The following is a 17,490-nucleotide window of genomic DNA, read 5'->3' on the forward strand; positions in this document are numbered from 1 at the left end:
CATCCAATCAAACATATAAACGAATGTATAGAATTTAAGGAGAAAAAGAAAATGATGAAGTAATATTTGAAAAAAATCATAATCTTTGATATTTCATTATTTCAATAATTAATTCATTTATACCAAAAACTTTACGCGCATAAGATATATATAAAACCGATACAAATTGAAGGATTCTATTAACCAATCTTTAGATATATATAGATAATTTATATATTATATTCACAACTCAAAATTCCAACACAATTAAATAGGATATTACTATTACTTAATTCAATATAACAAATTAATTAATAAATAAGAAAATTGTCATACGAATATTCTAAAATATTAATTTTGACGGAATGGGGCTTAAAATTGAAGGCCTGAACTGGTAGATGGGCTCATAAACAGGGTTAACTCCCAGCTTAGTTATGCCGTTAGGCCCATGGAAAACAACCAGAAGACGAGGACCCAGCCCGAGAAATCAACATTGGAATGCAGGATTTGATAAATCCCAGAACCCAAGAAACAGCTCGGAGAAACAAGATTTTGAATTTTGAATTTTGAATTTACACGGAAGCTTTGGGGAGGAGAATGAGAATCAAGCATGGCAACCACTTCCAAGAACATGAAGGGTTTCTACAGGCAAAAGAAGAACAACAGTAGGGGACGCATAACCAAGTCGAAATCCTCGAAATCAACCGAAAACCCGTCGCCCAAACACCCCGCTACTTTCAGTTCCGATATCACCCAGCCCGCCGCCCTTACTTCTCCCGGTGGTTCCCTCGATCTCAAAGGTCACTCTCTTTTCCCTTTTTCTTTTAATGGGTATTTATAAAAAAATAAATACTATTATATTTCTTTACTTACTTTTATTGGTTTTTGGGGAGGAAGCAGATGATTTTGATGAGCAAGAGGAAGTGTTAAGGCAATTTGATATGAACATGGCATATGGACCGTGCCTTGGGATAACGCGGATGGCTCGTTGGGAAAGAGCTCAAAGGTTGGGGCTAAACCCTCCTAAAGAAATTGAGAATCTCTTGAAAGGTGGGAAAGTGAAGTTAGAATCCTTATTTGATGGTCGTGTTTAGTTAATTGTTACTGATGTTTTTAGGGTGAAATGTACAGCCTCTAGCTGTGCTTTTAGTTTGGTGGTCAGTGTTCTTAATGTTGTAATGAACTGGAGAAGTTTGGCAATATTAATGGAGATGTTATGCGACGACTGATTAGTTGTTTAATGTTGTGTTATGATTAAAATTGGATCTAACAAGTTGATTTCTTTTAGAGTAATTAGCTTGTTCCTAGCTAATTTTGGCCTCTAAAAGAGTTGAAGGGAAAGGGTTGCATATGTTGGGTTATTTTACCTTGGAATTTCTTTCAATAACTAATCTGGCTGCTACTTGCGTTCTAAAATATGTCTTGTTTAGCAGCATCAAATATTCAAGTTGTAGCAATTCATGTGGTTTCCTGCTTGCTAGTGTATAGCTTGTAACAACTCTGGGAAATTCTAGTTGTTTATTGATCTAATTAAAGGGTATAGAGTAATATTAGCTTATACTATCAACACATTAAAGTAGTTTATCAAGCTTTAATCTATCATGCAGTCTTAGGGTTAAGTAACCTGATGAATGATTGTAGAATATATGCCCAATGCCGAATTGCGGGTACATGAAATTTCACTGGTCAATGCATATGACGAATCACATTGTACAATCATGTTAAGCCATCTTTTGAACAATGGGAAGATCTTAAAGTTACTTGTGTGCCTATTTGGTGCTAGTGCTACTGATTCATTTTGTTTAAATACTGTTACATACTTGTTCTCATGTCAGTTATCAGAGTATTAGGTATCCACATATTGCCCTTAAATAAGTTGGAAGTGGAAGAGAGAAAAGGAAAGGTAAAGGAAGCAATTCTATCATCTAATTTTTATGCATGTGAGTGGAATTCCAATTTAATTTCTTATTAAAGGGAAAGGAGAAGGTGAAAAAGAAGATGCTGCACCACATATAACTACCATTTGGTTTGGGCTTGACAAGCAACTTAAATTGAAAAATGAGAATTTTTCTCATCTGGACATGTTCATGGCAAGAGTGTCTATACTAATAGACAATATATTAGGGTTTTCAAAAAAATTATGACAGAACTCAAAGCACACAGTTAAGTAAAGACTGGAAAGTTGAATTTAAATCTTGCTCGGTTTAATTTGCCATAGAAACACAAGAACCCAGCTACATTTTCCATCTGAAATCATGGAAGCAGAAACGATTATCTCACATACATAACTTGCCACTATAACAGCTCTTTCATCTCTAAAAATGTTAAAATCTGATAGTGTTGTGCACTTGCAATAACAAATCCAAAGACATCATCACTATTAGGGACCTAAAACTACCTCTGATTCTTCTTACTTGGTCATGTTCATTCATATATATATCTAACGACATAAAAAAAATATCCATATTACTTATTGGTTGATAATGACTTGTGGCTTGTCATAGCTAGCAAGCACGTTAGTTTTTGTTATGAAATAAAAAATCTTATACGTTACATACAACATATGCGATAATAATTTTATATTCTAAATAATAATAATTATGTGTACCAAATCTATTTCGAAACAAGCAAATTGAATTTTCCAATTTTTTTAGACCAAGATATTTACCAAATCTTTTAAAATTCCTATGAACTTTTAATTTGTTATCATAATACAATAAAAGACCAAATCTTCCAAACCCACTATCAATTTAATCTGTTTGTAAAACTTGTTAAAATCAAAATCATATATATATATATAAAACANGATAATGACTTGTGGCTTGTCATAGCTAGCAAGCACGTTAGTTTTTGTTATGAAATAAAAAATCTTATACGTTACATACAACATATGCGATAATAATTTTATATTCTAAATAATAATAATTATGTGTACCAAATCTATTTCGAAACAAGCAAATTGAATTTTCCAATTTTTTTAGACCAAGATATTTACCAAATCTTTTAAAATTCCTATGAACTTTTAATTTGTTATCATAATACAATAAAAGACCAAATCTTCCAAACCCACTATCAATTTAATCTGTTTGTAAAACTTGTTAAAATCAAATATTCATATATATATATATATATATATATATATATATATATATATATATCACTTTTCCTATAAGGCTCTTGAATCATTATTTGTTTCTGCATAATAACTACATTTATCATTATAACTATTTGTAGAATAACTAAAATCCAAAGTCATTTCTCAAGTACTTATTTCGACATCAAGCATACGAAAACTTTCACTTTGTCTAATGCTCTTTCAGGTAAGAGGAAAAAGATTTACCTCTAATGTATGGAAAGAGAATATGTTTGAAGCACTACTCCACGGAAAGTTTATAGATGAAGCTTTGGCTATTAGTTCCATATTAAACTTGTAATTTGAAACAAAATCAACATAGTGGTGTTGGAGTTGAATGTTGAAGATGATAAAAAAGAAAGCATTTGAGCGTGCATGCCAAGTTTGTATTTGCATCATATGTAAGATTGAGTTAATGGGCTTCCACCTAAAAGGATTGATGGCCCTTTGCCTATTGTTTCAACTTTACAATTTCAGGTCTACGGTCTTTCTAACACTACTTTTGATGAAGCCCCAAAAGCCCATAGCCCCTAATTCCTCTGCCTCTTGGAATCAATTTTCTTTCCGGTCTATTGGTTATCTAAAAATTCACTAAAGCAAAGACAACGGATTAACTGGTCTATATTTGAACCTTGCTTCATCTTCCATGTTCTTCCCAAATTCGCCAGAAAAAAAAATGGCGTGTCCAAATTGTTGAAAATGGATTGAGAATCAAAAGTTTTTCCTAGTTCCCATGATTTAACACAAGTTCAAATTAAAGCAGGTGGCTAATCCAGGAGAGTTAATGCTTAACATGAGCCCAATATGCAACCTTATCGAGTAGGTCAATCAAAGGCCAATATTTCTCAACCTAAGTTGACAGTAATTTTTTGGAAGATTATCATCCTGCTTTCATTAAAAGGAAGGAATGAAATAATTCCTTCCATCAAGAGGAACCATTACAAACAGACCCACCCATACACCCACTTCTTCCAGGCAAGTAGATAACTCCAACACCCCTTTATAACATTTATTGTCCATCAGTTGAAGTAGTCGATTCATTCATAAGGGTCATTATCATCGTTTATTGAATTATTTCCATATCTGTAGATCAATGGAAGCAACGTTACTGCTGCTGGAGTACACGACAAATAATAAGTTATTTTATCTTGTAGTGGAGTTTAACTCGACTGTACTCAGTATCCAACCACACATGAATCCAGAACTCAATCCATTTAATGTCATAAATGTACCAAATAGGACACTGCCAAGCTTCTCATATATCATGTCATAATTTAGCTTAAATTCGACAACCTTAGCATTTAGGTTATGAAATTTAAGATGTCTTGACAGAATGAAAATGACTTGAAGTAGCTAAATTATTTAAATTCGATCATCCATCAGTCACTCTTTTGGGTTCCACTAAATTCATTTAAGATTAATTCAAGAAATAAACAAAAAAAAAATCTCAATAGATGTATTAGACAAAAAACTTTGTGTTGCTGATCAATTAAGGATAAAAACTTGGTCATGGAATTGAATCATATGCTGGCTTTGTAAACTCCCTGAACGGAATTATACAAATAAATTGAACTAATTTATGATATTAAACTTTGAGTAATTTTAGTAGCCAATGGAAAAATGAAGAAAAATTTCACCAGGCAAGCGAACATAACATTAGCTTTTCCATTCTGATTTAATAAGACTTACATTAGATGAATCCATGAACAGCCACATGAATTTCGGGGCTTAAGATATGTGAAATCAATGAAGGTTGTAATTGCCCTGAGCTGATCAGTCGTATCATTCTGGTTTAACATATAGAAGCGTATTTGACAAAGGTTTACAAGTCCTGGATCAGAAGGATGGGTATATCACTGGACTGATATTAAAAGCGAGACTGCCTTTCCAGAAAAAGAAAAGCTAGACTGACAATTACCTAAGTATAATATCCTAGTAAAAATCAGTATCTTATCTTTTCCTAGGATAAATATGGGCCTGCAATGGAGTCTTCATCCCCACCGTGAACTCCTGCTTCTCCTCCAAGCTGACCTCATCTCCATCCATAGCCTTCCATTCGAGGTTCCAAACAAGATTTGCCACAAAATACTCCAGATGAAGCATGGCCAAGCCGAGTCCAGGACAAATCCTCCTCCCTACCCCAAACGGCATCATCTTGATTTCCCTAGTTCCTGTTATATCAAAGACTTCCCCGCTTTTATTGCCACTGCTAAGGAACCTTTCAGGCTTAAATGACATTGGATCCTCCCATATTTTCGGATCCCACCCCATTTCTGCTATCATGAAATTAATGGTAGCATTCTTGGGTACGGAAAATCCTCCGAGGACTGTGTCTTCTCTCACACTATGAGGCAGAACAAAGTGGCCTGGTGGGTGCCTTCTTAGCCCCTCCAAGATCACTGCCTTCAAGTAAGGCATCTTCTGCAAATCATCTTCCTTGACCTCTTCCTCTCCATCTCTCACAACCCCTTTGATCTCCATGAATAGCTTCTCTTGAACATGTGGATATTTCACCATGTTTGCCATAATCCACTGCAAAGCAGTGGAGGTAGTATCTGTTCCACCATTGAGAAACTCAGAGCTCAAAGTGACAATTTCCTGTTCAGTAAGATTCCTTTGTCCCTCCGGTAGTTGAAGATCAAGCAAAGTATCAACATACGCCAAAAGATACTCGTCATCATCAGCTTCCTCTTTGTCCTCTTTACTCTTGCTCAATCTCTCCTCTTTCACTTTCTTTCGTGCCCTTATCAAATGAACCAACACCTTTTCTTGAACCTCGAGGGCCTGACAGAACTCCTTCCAACGTTTATGAAGCAAAAACCTTGTCAAGTTAGGCCAGAAATTGAGTAGGTTGAATCTTCCTCCCACGTCTATTAGCAAACGGCGCTGAATACTCTCAATCTCTTTAATTTGTTCTTGATTAAGCTTGTCACCGAAACACATCAGCACCAATAAGCAGAACATAGCATATTGAAAATGATCCACAGCACGAACTGGTTCTCCAGTTTTAGAGTGTGAGATTAAGGATTCTAACAAGATTTGAAGAACCCATTTCCGAGCATGAGAGTAGGATTTTATACGCGAAGGATGGAGGATTTGAGCTGTGAGGTTACGCCTCAAAAGTCTCCAAGTTGGACCATAGGGAGCAGAGTTGATATTATGTTGATTACAGGTTACAATCTTGGCTATGAAAGGAGGTTCGGGGCGGTCGGCAAACAAAGCACCGCTTTGAATTAACGCCTGGTGGGCGAGAGAGCGATCGGAGATGAAAATAGCAGGGCGAGAAAGAATGTTGAGAGTGACCATCGGACCAAGCTTGTTATGGAGGTTCCGGAGGATTGGTTCCAGTTCGGAAAAGGTTCTCCTGAGCCATAAAATGTTGCTGATAATGGGAATGTTGGCAGGGCCCGGAGGGAGTGTTTGAGAAGGGTTCTCTGAATGGGATGAAAGAAGGTTAATGAGAGCTCTAAAGAGAAGAGAAATGGAGATGGTGACGAGAATGACGAACCAGGTTTCCATGTTGCTTTGGGTTGAGAGAGAGTTGGGTGGTGGGTATATAAAAGAGGATTTGAGGGAGCGGCAAGTATTATTTGTAATTTGAGTTTGTTGGCAAAAGCTTGACTTCATGTAACGAGGTCAAGAGAGATACGAAATGAATACTACTATGCTTTTTAATTGGAAGATGATAGATTGATAGAATGGCTAACCTTTTTGTGGTGGTAGACGAGAGTGAGTCTCTAGATATTTTGTCTGAGATATTAGCGGGAGCTTCAACTGTATTTTAAATGCTTACCGTGGTTTCATTTTTAAATCTTAGCACCAATTCAAGAATCACAAGTCCTTCTCTTATCTTAATTGAGGCTTATCTTAATTCTTAATATCTCTTATAAAACGTCTATTCAATGAAGAATATTGAATAAATTTTGATATCATATTACATCGGTTTACATTTTCAATCCTAAAAATGCATTTGTTTATTAGATGAAAAAAGATCTTCCAAACTTATTTCATCTTTTATTAATGTGGAATTTATGTAGTGTATAATGTTATCAAAAATTCTATTTTTACAAAAATTATACAATTTTAATAAATTTCTGTTTTTAATATAGTAAATATACAAGTTGCTAGTTATTTAATATATTATAGGGACATGTTTTCATCTTAACTTGTAACGAGAAAATAATTTTAACATATAGCTCGCTTTATATTTTAAATATATAATTTTAATTCAATAACACTTTTTTTAAAAAAATTACCTGAATAACACATTACTTAAATTAATAGAGATCTTTAAAAAATATTAAAATTAAATAACAAATCTCATATATATATATATATATATATATATAGAAATAAATTGATAGTATGTTGTCTTTTTGTTAATAATAAATGTATACATTCCTTTTTATGTTTCATTTTCCCTATAGTTGCATACTCACACAATGTACAAGTTTATGTAAAACAATTATACGATAACATATTATAATTTTGTTTTATTTATATAATCATATACATATTAACACTGCAAACCATTATAAAGCTCATCATCCAATCAAAAATATAAACGCATGTATATAATTTAAGGAGAAAAAAATGATGAAGTAATATTTCAAAAAAATCACAATCTTTTTTATTATAAGTGGGGGAGGGGGATTCGAATCTTACTTTTTAGATAGGGAGATTGTATATCAACAAATGAGTCAAATGCTTAGGTGCAAAAAAAGTCATAATCTTTGATATTTTATTATTTCAGTAATTAATTCATTTATACCAAAAACTTTACGCACATAAGATATAAAAAAAATACAAATTGAAGGATTCCATTAACCAATCTTTAAAAATATATATAATTTATATATTATATTCACAACTCAAAATTCCAACACAATTAAATAGGATATTACTATTAATTACATTCAATATAACAAATTAATTAATAAATAAGAAAATTGTCACACTAATATTCTAAAATATCAATTTTGATGGAAATGGGGATTAAAATTGAAGGCCTGAACTGGTAACCGGGCTCATAAGCAGAGTTAACTCGTTAGGCCCATGGAAAACAACCAGAAGACGAGGGCCCAGCCCTAGAAATCAGCATCGGAATGCAAAATTTGATAAATGCCAGAACCCAAGAAACAATTCGGAGATACAAAATTTGGAATTTTGAATTTAAACGGAAGCTTTGGGGAGGAGAAGGCGAATCGAGAATGGCAACCACTTCCAAGAACATGAAGGGTTTCTACAGGCAAAAGAAGAACAACAGTAGGGGAGGCATAACCAAGTCGAAATCCTCGAAATCAACCAAAAACCCGTCGCCCAGTCACGCCGCTACTTTCGGTTCCGATATCACCCAGCCCGCCGCCCTTACTTCTCCCGGCGGTTCCCTCGATCTCAAAGGCCACACTCTTTTCCCTTTTTCTCTTAATGGGTATTTATAAAAAATAAATACTATTATATTTCTTTACTTACTTTTATTGGTTTCTTGGGAGGAAGCAGATGATTTTGATGTGCAAGAGGAAGTGTCAAGGCATTTTGATATGAACATGGCATATGGACCGTGCCTTGGGATAACGCGGATGGCTCGTTGGGAAAGAGCTCAAAGGTTGGGGCTAAACCCTCCTAAAGAAATTGAGAATCTCTTGAAAGGTGGGAAAGTGAAGTTAGAATCCTTATTTGATGGTCGTGTTTAGTTAATTGTTACTAATGATTTTTGGGTGACATGTACAGCCTCTAGCTGTACTTTTAGTTTGGTGTTCAGTGTTCTTAATGTTGTAATGAACTGGAGAAGTTTGGCAATATTAATGGAGATGTTATGCGATGACTGATTTGGTGTTTAATGTTGTGTTATGATTAAAATTGGATCTAACAAGTTGATTTTCTTTTAGAGTAATTCGCGTGTTCCTAACTGATTTTGGCCTTTAAAAGATTTGAAGGGAAAGGGTTGCATATGTTGGGTTATTTTACCTTGGAATTTCTTTCAATAACTAATCCGGCTGCCACTTGTGTTCTAAAATATGTCTTCTTTAGCAGCATCAAATATTCAAGTTGTAGCAGTACATGTGGTTTCCTACTTAATAGCGTATAGCCTATAGTTTTATATCATAAATTAGTTCAAATATTCAAGGTGTGTTCTAAAATGGCTTGAAGTGGCTGAATTACTTAAATTCGATCATCAATCAGTCACTCTTTTGGGTTCCACTTGATTCATTTAAAATTAATTCAAGAAATAAACCAAAAAAAAATCTCAGTAGATGTATTAGACAAAAAACTTTGTGCTGCTGATCAATTAAGGATAAAAACTTGGTCGTGGAATCGAAACATATTCATTATTCTGGCATTGTAAACTCCTTGAACAGAATTATACAAATAAATTGAACTAATTTATGATATAAAACTTTGAGTAATTTTAGTAGCCAATGGAAAAATGAAGAAATATTTCACCAGGCAAGTGAACATAACATTAGCTTTTCCATTCTGATTTAATAAGACTTACATTAGATGAACCCATGAGCAGCCACATGAATTCCAGGGCTTAAGATATGTGAAATCAATGAAGGTTGTTGCTACAATTCTGGAAGAATTTACTATCCAGCTAATTGCCCTGAGCTGGTCAGTCGTATCACTCTGGTTTAACACATAGAAGCGTATCTGACAAAGGTTTACAAGTCCTGGATCAGAGGATGTGTATATCACTGGACAGATATTAAAAGCTAGACTGACTTTCCAGAAAAAGAAAAGCTAGACTGGCAATTACCTATATATAATATACTGGTAAAAATCGGTATCTTATCTTTTCCTAGGATGAATATGGGCCTGCAATGGAGTCTTCATCCCCACTGTGAACTCCTGCTTCTCCTCCAAGCTCACCTCATCTCCATCCATAGCCTTCCATTCGAGTTTCCAAACCAGATTTGCCACAAAATACTCCAGATGAAGCATGGCCAAGCCGAGTCCAGGACAAATCCTCCTCCCTACCCCAAACGGCATCATCTTGATCTCCCTACTTCCTGTTATATCAAAGACTTCCCCACTTTTATTGCCACTGCTAAGGAACCTTTCAGGCTTAAATGACATTGGATCCTCCCATACTTTCGGATCCCGCCCCATTTCTGCTACCAGGAAATTAATGGTAGCATTCTTGGGTACCGAAAATCCTCCGAGGACTGTGTCTTCTCTCACGCTATGAGGCAGAACAAAGTGGCCTGGTGGGTGCCTCCTTAGCCCTTCCAAGATCACTGCCTTCAGGTAAGGCATCTTCTGCAAATCATCTTCCTTGACCTCTTCCTCTCCATCTCCCACAACCCCTTTGATCTCCATTAATAGCTTCTCTTGAACATGTGGATATTTCACCATGTTTGCCATAATCCACTGCAAAGCAGTGGAGGTAGTATCTGTTCCAGCACTGAGAAACTCAGAGCTCAAAGTGGCAATTTCCTGTTCAGTAAGATTCCTTTGTCCCTCCGATAATTGAAGATCAAGCAAAGTATCAACATACGCCAAAAGATACTCGTCATCATCAGCTTCCTCTTTGTCCTCTTTACTCTTGCTCAATCTCTCCTCTTTCACTTTCTTTCGTGCCCTTATCAAACGAACCAACACCTTCTCTTGATCCTCAACGGTCTGAAAGAACTCCTTCCAACGTTTATGAAGCAAAAACCTTGTCAAGCTAGGCCAGAAATTGAGTAGGTTGAATCTTCCTCCCATGCCTATTAGCAAACGGCGCGCAACATTCTCAATCTCTTTAATTTGTTCTTGACTAAGCTTGTCACCGAAACACATCAGCACCAATAAGCAGAACATAGCATATTGAAAATGATCCACAGCACGAACTGGTTCTCCAGTTTTAGAGTGTGAAATTAAGGATTCTAACAAGATTTGAATAACCCATTTCCGAGCATGAGAGTAGGATTTTATACGCGAAGGATGGAGGATTTGAGCTGTGAGGTTACGCCTCAAAAGTCTCCAAGTTGGACCGTAGGGAGCAGAGTTGATATTATGTTGATTACAGGTTACAATCTTGGCTATGAAAGGAGGTTCGGGGCGGTCGGCAAACAAAGCACCGCTTTGAATTAACGCCTGGTGGGCGAGAGAGCGATCGGAGATGAAAATAGCAGGGCGAGAAAGAATGTTGAGAGTGACCATCGGACCAAGGTTGTTATGGAGGTTCCGGAGGATTGGTTCCAGCTCGGAAAAGGTTCTCCTGAGCCATAAAATGTTGCTGATAATGGGAATGTTGGCAGGGCCTGGAGGGAGTGTTTGGGAAGGGTTCTCGGAATGGGATGAAAGAAGGTTAATGAGAGCTCTAAAGAGAAGAGAAATGGAGATGGTGACGAGAATGATGAACCAGGTTTCCATGTTGCTTTGGGTCGAGAGAGAGTTGTGTGGTGGGTGAAAGAGGATTTGAGGGACCGGCAAGTATTTGTAATTTGAGTTTGTTGGCGAGAGCTTGACTTCATGTAACGAGGTCAAGAGAGATAGGAAAAGTATACTGCTGTGCACTTTAATTGGAAGATGATAGAACAGAATGCCTAACTTGTTTTGTGGTGTTAGACTAGAGTGATTGCGTACCAATTCGGGAGTCAAAGTCCTTCTCTTATTTTAATTGAGTCTTACCTTAAGTCTTAATGTCTCTTATCAAACGTCTATTCAATGAAGAATATTGACTAAATTTTGATATCACATTAGACCAGTTTACATTTTCAGTCCAAAAAATACGTTTGTTTATTAGATAAAAAACAATCTTTCAAACTTATTTCATCTTTTATTAATGTAGAATTTATGTAGTGTATAATGTTATCAAAAATTCTATTTTTACAAAAATTATACAATTTTAATAAATTTTTGTTTTTTATATAGTAAATATACAAGTTGCTAGTTATTTAATATATTATAGGGACATGTTTTCATCTTAATTTGTAACGAGAAAATAATTTTAATATACAGCTTGCTTTATATTTTAAATATATAATTTTAATTCAATAAAAACACTTTTTTTAAAAAAAATTATATGAATAACACATTACTTATAGTTGATAGAAATCTTTAAAAAATATAAAATTGCTAACAGATCTCATAAATAGATATAGATATAAATTGATAATATGTTGTCTTTTTGTTAATAAGTCATTCATATCAAAACCTTTAGGGGCATAAGATATAAAACCGATACAAATCGAAAGATTTCATTAACTAATCTTTAGAAATATATATAATTTATATATTATATTCACAATTCAAAATTTCAACACAATTAAATAGGATATTACTGTTAATTACTCTCAATATAACAAATTAATTAACAAATAAGAAAATTGTCATACTAATATTCTAAAATATCTTTTGAAATAAAATAATTTTGATGGAATAGGGCTTCAAATTGAAGGCCTGAGCTGCTAAACGGGCTTATAAACAGGGTTAACTACAAGCTATGCCGTTAGGCCCATGGAAAACAACCAGAAGACGAGGCCCAGCTCGAGAAATCATCATTGGAATGCAGGATTTGATAAATTCCAAACCAAAGAACCAATCCGGAGAAACAAAATTTTGAATTTTGAATTTAAACAGAAGCTTTGGGAAGGAGAAGGCGAATCAAGAATGGCAACCACTTCCAAGAACATGAAGGGTTTCTACAGGCAAAAGAAGAACAGCAGTAGGGGAGGCATAACCAAGTCGAAATCCTCGAAATCAACCAAAAACCCGTCGCCCAAACACGCCGCTACTTTCGGTTCCAATATCACCCAGCCCGCCGCCCTTACTTCTCCCGGCGGTTCCCTCGATCTCAAAGGTCACTCTCTTTTCCCTTTTTCTTTTAATGGGTATTTATAAAAAATAAATGCTATTATATTTCTTTACTTACTTTTATTGGTTTTTTGGGAGGAAGCAGATGATTTTGATGAGCAAGAGGAAGTGTTAAGGCAATTTGATATGAACATGGCATATGGACCGTGCCTTGGGATAACGCGGATGGCTCGTTGGGAAAGAGCTCAAAGGTTGGGGCTAAACCCTCCTAAAGAAATTGAGAATCTCTTGAAAGGTGGGAAAGTGAAGTTAGAATCCTTATTTGATGGTCGTGTTTAGTTAATTGTTACTGATGTTTTTAGGGTGAAATGTACAGCCTCTAGCTGTGCTTTTAGTTTGGTCATTACTAATGTTGTAATGAACTGGAGAAGTTTGGTAGTTTTAATGCAGATGTTATGCGACGACTGATTAGTTGTTTAATGTTGTGTTATGATTAAAATTGGATCTAACAAGTTGATTTCTTTTAGAGTAATTAGCTTGTTCCTAGCTGATTTTGGCCTCTAAAAGAGTTGAAGGGAAAGGGTTGCATATGTTGGGTTATTTTACCTTGGAATTTCTTTCAATAACTAATCTGGCTGCTACTTGCGTTCTAAAATATGTCTTGTTTAGTGGCATCAAATATTCAAGTTGTAGCAATTCATGTGGTTTCCTGCTTGCTAGTGTATAGCTTGTAACAACTCTGGGAAATTCTAGTTGTTTATTGATCTAATTAAAGGGTATAGAGTAATATTAGCTTATACTATCAACGCATTAAAGTAGTTTATCAAGCTTTAATCTATCATGCAGTCTTAGGGTTAAGTAACCTGATGTATGATTGTAGAATATATGCCCAATGCCGAATTGCGGGTACATGAAATTTCACTGGTCAATGCATATGACGAATCACATTGTACAATCATGTTAAGCCATCTTTTGAACAATGGGAAGATCTTAAAGTTACTTGTGTGCCTATTTGGTGCTAGTGCTACTGATTCATTTTGTTTAAATACTGTTACACACTTGATCTCATGTCAGTTATCAGAGTATTAGGTATCCACATATTGCCCTTAAATAAGTTGGAAATCGAAGAGAGAAAAGGAAAGGTAAAGGAAGCAATTCTATCATCTAATTTTTATGCATATGTGAGAGGAATTCCAATTTAATTTCTTATTAAAGGGAAAGGAGAAGGTGAAAAAGAAGATGCAGCACCACATATAACTACCATTTGGTTTGAGCTTGACAAGCAACTTAAATTGAAAAATGAGAATTTTTCTCATCTGGACATGTTCATGGCAAGAGTGTCTATACTAATAGACAATATATTAGGGTTTTCAAAAAAATTATGACAGAACTCAAAGCAAACAGTTAAGTAAAGACTGGAAAGTTCAATTTAAATCTTGCTGGGTTTAATTTGCCATAGAAACACAAGAACCCAGCTACATTTTCCATCTGAAATCATGGAAGCACAAATGATTATCTCACATACATAACTTGCCACTATAACAGCTCTTTCATCTGAAAAAATGTTAAAATCTGATACTGTTGTGCACTTGCAATAACAAATCCAAAGACATCATCACTATGAGGGACCTAAAACTACCTCTGATTCTTCTTATTTGGTCATGTTCATTAATCTATATATCTAATGACATAAAAAAAATAAAAGAAATAGCAAAGTAAACAAAAAAAGAAAAAAGCATTAGTGCTTCTGATAACTTTTCTGAAGCTGCTCCTCACAATTTAGCATTTAACACCATATTTTGAAAACACCAATGCTACTTACTCCGTCCTGGTTTTGGATTTCACATCATCAGGTATGCATGATGACCAAAATAGTGGCAGAAAGGTGCAAACTGCCTGTATTAGGAGGCCAAGAGGAAATCCAGAAAAATCATTTTCTGTGACCCCAACATAGGATGCCAATGCGACACCAAGGTATCCACTCACTATGAATGCAAGGGCAACAGCTGACATGACAAATGCGATTAGAGACCCTTCACATCCTGGAGGGCAGAGTTGTGCTATTAGAACACTAAATGGCAGAATCTTGAAGAAGAACAGAACCTCTAAGACACCTGAGAAAACTACAACATAAACCGAGTCTGGCACCCCCATCTGTTGATAGATTCCTTTCACAAACAACACATCTGAAATCATGAATACTGCCATTGTTAGCTGAATGGCTTCAATCAGTTTCCTTGGTCGGACTGACTTGAAGCGACGATTGTAAATGACACCCCATAACAGCATTACTGCCTGCCCAAACACCTTAGAAATTCCCAACAGAGAGGCATCAATCTTCAAATATTGTGTTTGGTAAAAGAACATGGTCCCTGTCAGTGCTGGAATTATGGCATAGGATGCGGCAAACCAGGTTATTGAATAAGCTATCTCAGGTTTTCGCAATGCAACTAAGAGCTCTGAAAGCTGCTTCTTAATCCCAACATTTGATGGACTTTTTGGAAGATTAAGAGAGCGCTCAGGAACTGAGACAGTTATGAAAAACTGGAAAGCAAGGAGAAGTCCAAAGAAGAGGAACATTGATTGGGGGTAAAATCTGTCAATGGCGATGCCACCTAACAGGTTCCCAAGGACTCCACCAACAGAGGAAGCCATCCAAACAAATGACTGGAGCTCACCTGAGGAAGCTGATTGAGACTTTTTGGAAGAAGTTTGTGTTTTTCCTGTCTCGGCAACAATGGCATCATTAGCAACCTCAGCTATTGAAGCGCCAAGATTACTGAGTAGAAGATATAGGCTCATAGTTAACATTGAAATGTTTGAGTGTGAAAGGATTGTTATTGCTAGCCATGACACTGCTTGTAAGAAAGCTGCAACAGGGTAAGAGCAAAAGTTATTATGGAGAAGAAATAGACATTCAATTATTTGAGAGGTTACATTTGTTTAACAAACAATAAAATAGTATATTCATGTTTAACTGATTTACCTTAATAATATGTTATTCAAATTTTAACAACAGTATCAGATGGTGCCAGTCAGCTTAACTTCAGGTTTAATCATCTATAATTGCACCAGGAACTTACAGTCACATCCTCTCTTCCCCATTTTCAGGGGTTTTTATCACTGAGGAGTATATTGCCATAAAAGCATAACTACACAAGTATTCAATCTTAACATTAATATTAGAAGCACAAGCTTTACTTCAACCAAAATCATTCTATCCTTCACAGAAAACTATCTTATCCTACACAATATCTCTGGTTGTTTGAAAGCAATTAGAAGCACAATAACATAATATACAACTAGGTTTAGTAGGTTTGTCAGTAAAAATATCTTTACTTTTTCATAAAATAAGTACTTATCAACCAAAAGGAAAGAAAAATGGTGAAGCAATTGATTCTCATGAAGAAACAGAACTTCCCATTTTTATAAATTTATTTAAACAAAAAAAAAAGATAAAGTTGAAGAAATGAATAAACTTCAGACCATTTTTCCCCCTAAAATCTCCTTTTCCTGAACTAGCCTTATTATACTAATAGCAAGTTACACATATTAATAAATTAATCCCATATTCCTCCAATGCCAATAAATATAAATATATTATGTAAAAATCCCATACATGCCTAAAATCATAAAAAAAGAAAAAGAAAAAGATAATCATTAGAACATTTCCTATTTTCCAGAATCAAACAGAGAGTGGCATTATCGTAAATAGAACACAAAACACCTACAATTAAAAAAGACCATAAAAATTTTTTAAAAAAAAAGTAAAAAGAATTACCACCGATGGCGATATAAGGAACACGGTGCTGGCCAGAGATATAAACGGCATCGGAAACGACACCGTAGAGGGGCTTCGCAACCATAGGGAGATTAGCAGAATTCTGAAGGATTTGAAGAGTAGAAGGGTCGACCTTAACGCTATCTTTCAGAAAGAAGTTAACAGCCATCCATGGAAAACACCTGAATCCTTGGACCCAATACCCGACTCCCAGAAGGCTCCGGACCAGATTGGCCTTCCCTTTCGCGGGTCGCCTCCCATTTCCGTCCTCAGCTGACACCATAATAATAATAATAATAATAATAATAATGATTTTACAAAAAAGAAGAGGTTAATTTATTTGTGAATTTTACTTTTCTCTTTCACGTTCTGGTTTTGATTTTGAAAAGAGTTCTAAGCGGCGGAGATGACGGTGGCGATCGTACTCTGGTGAAGGTGCATGAAAGTTTGTATATTTGTAACTGTAGTGTAACATTGGTTTGTAGTTTATTCTAGAGCAATCCTTGTTAAATAAAGTGAAATGTGTTTTCTAATTATCAAATCTTGATTTCCTTTGGATTTGGACAGACTGACTGACTGACGTTTTCTTTCCTTCTTTCACTTCTTTATCTTTTTCTTTTTTCTCTTACTTTCACTGATTCTTGATTCTTGATTCTTGATTCTTGAATATATATATATATATATATAAAATAAAAAGTCTAAGTTTCTTCGTTTGATGATGTGATGGGCGAGGCTAGCTAGAAAGTGAAGTTCATATTTGTTTTAGTGATCACTAGAAAACAAACAAGATTGCCGAAAGCAAAAGAAAAGGAACATAGATTGATTCATTCGGTTGGGGGGCTACCAGCTAGCTCCA

General features: G+C 35.3%; 6 protein-coding genes across 6 annotated transcripts; 3 read left to right on the forward strand and 3 right to left on the reverse strand.

Annotated features, from left to right (window-relative positions):
* LOC18599638 lies at nucleotides 499-1,220 on the forward strand. Its single transcript, XM_007029689.2, has 2 exons — nucleotides 499-779; nucleotides 880-1,220. Exons 1-2 carry the CDS (start codon nucleotides 590-592, stop codon nucleotides 1,071-1,073), a joined length of 384 nt encoding a protein of 127 aa, XP_007029751.2. The 5' UTR covers nucleotides 499-589; the 3' UTR covers nucleotides 1,074-1,220.
* Nucleotides 4,756-6,770, reverse strand: LOC18599639 (cytochrome P450 89A2). The gene has a single exon (XM_007029690.2). The coding sequence runs from the start codon at nucleotides 6,737-6,739 to the stop codon at nucleotides 5,063-5,065; it is 1,677 nt and encodes a 558-aa protein (XP_007029752.2). The 5' UTR covers nucleotides 6,740-6,770; the 3' UTR covers nucleotides 4,756-5,062.
* LOC18599640 lies at nucleotides 8,256-8,952 on the forward strand. Its single transcript, XM_018121171.1, has 2 exons — nucleotides 8,256-8,512; nucleotides 8,612-8,952. Exons 1-2 carry the CDS (start codon nucleotides 8,323-8,325, stop codon nucleotides 8,803-8,805), a joined length of 384 nt encoding a protein of 127 aa, XP_017976660.1. The 5' UTR covers nucleotides 8,256-8,322; the 3' UTR covers nucleotides 8,806-8,952.
* On the reverse strand, nucleotides 9,565-11,617 carry LOC18599637 (cytochrome P450 89A2). The gene is made up of 2 exons (XM_018120500.1): nucleotides 9,870-11,617; nucleotides 9,565-9,763 (listed from the first exon to the last, which is right to left on the reverse strand). Exon 1 carries the CDS (start codon nucleotides 11,468-11,470, stop codon nucleotides 9,902-9,904), a length of 1,569 nt encoding a protein of 522 aa, XP_017975989.1. The 5' UTR covers nucleotides 11,471-11,617; the 3' UTR covers nucleotides 9,565-9,763; nucleotides 9,870-9,901.
* Nucleotides 12,582-13,385, forward strand: LOC18599641. The gene is made up of 2 exons (XM_007029692.2): nucleotides 12,582-12,899; nucleotides 12,999-13,385. The coding sequence occupies exons 1-2, from the start codon at nucleotides 12,710-12,712 to the stop codon at nucleotides 13,190-13,192; spliced, it is 384 nt and encodes a 127-aa protein (XP_007029754.2). The 5' UTR covers nucleotides 12,582-12,709; the 3' UTR covers nucleotides 13,193-13,385.
* On the reverse strand, nucleotides 14,355-17,250 carry LOC18599642 (probable folate-biopterin transporter 7). The gene is made up of 2 exons (XM_007029693.2): nucleotides 16,635-17,250; nucleotides 14,355-15,723 (listed from the first exon to the last, which is right to left on the reverse strand). The coding sequence occupies exons 1-2, from the start codon at nucleotides 16,915-16,917 to the stop codon at nucleotides 14,672-14,674; spliced, it is 1,335 nt and encodes a 444-aa protein (XP_007029755.2). The 5' UTR covers nucleotides 16,918-17,250; the 3' UTR covers nucleotides 14,355-14,671.

Source organism: Theobroma cacao, chromosome 5 (genome assembly GCF_000208745.1).
Source record: "Theobroma cacao cultivar B97-61/B2 chromosome 5, Criollo_cocoa_genome_V2, whole genome shotgun sequence".
In the NCBI taxonomy this organism is placed as follows: domain Eukaryota; kingdom Viridiplantae; phylum Streptophyta; class Magnoliopsida; order Malvales; family Malvaceae; genus Theobroma; species Theobroma cacao.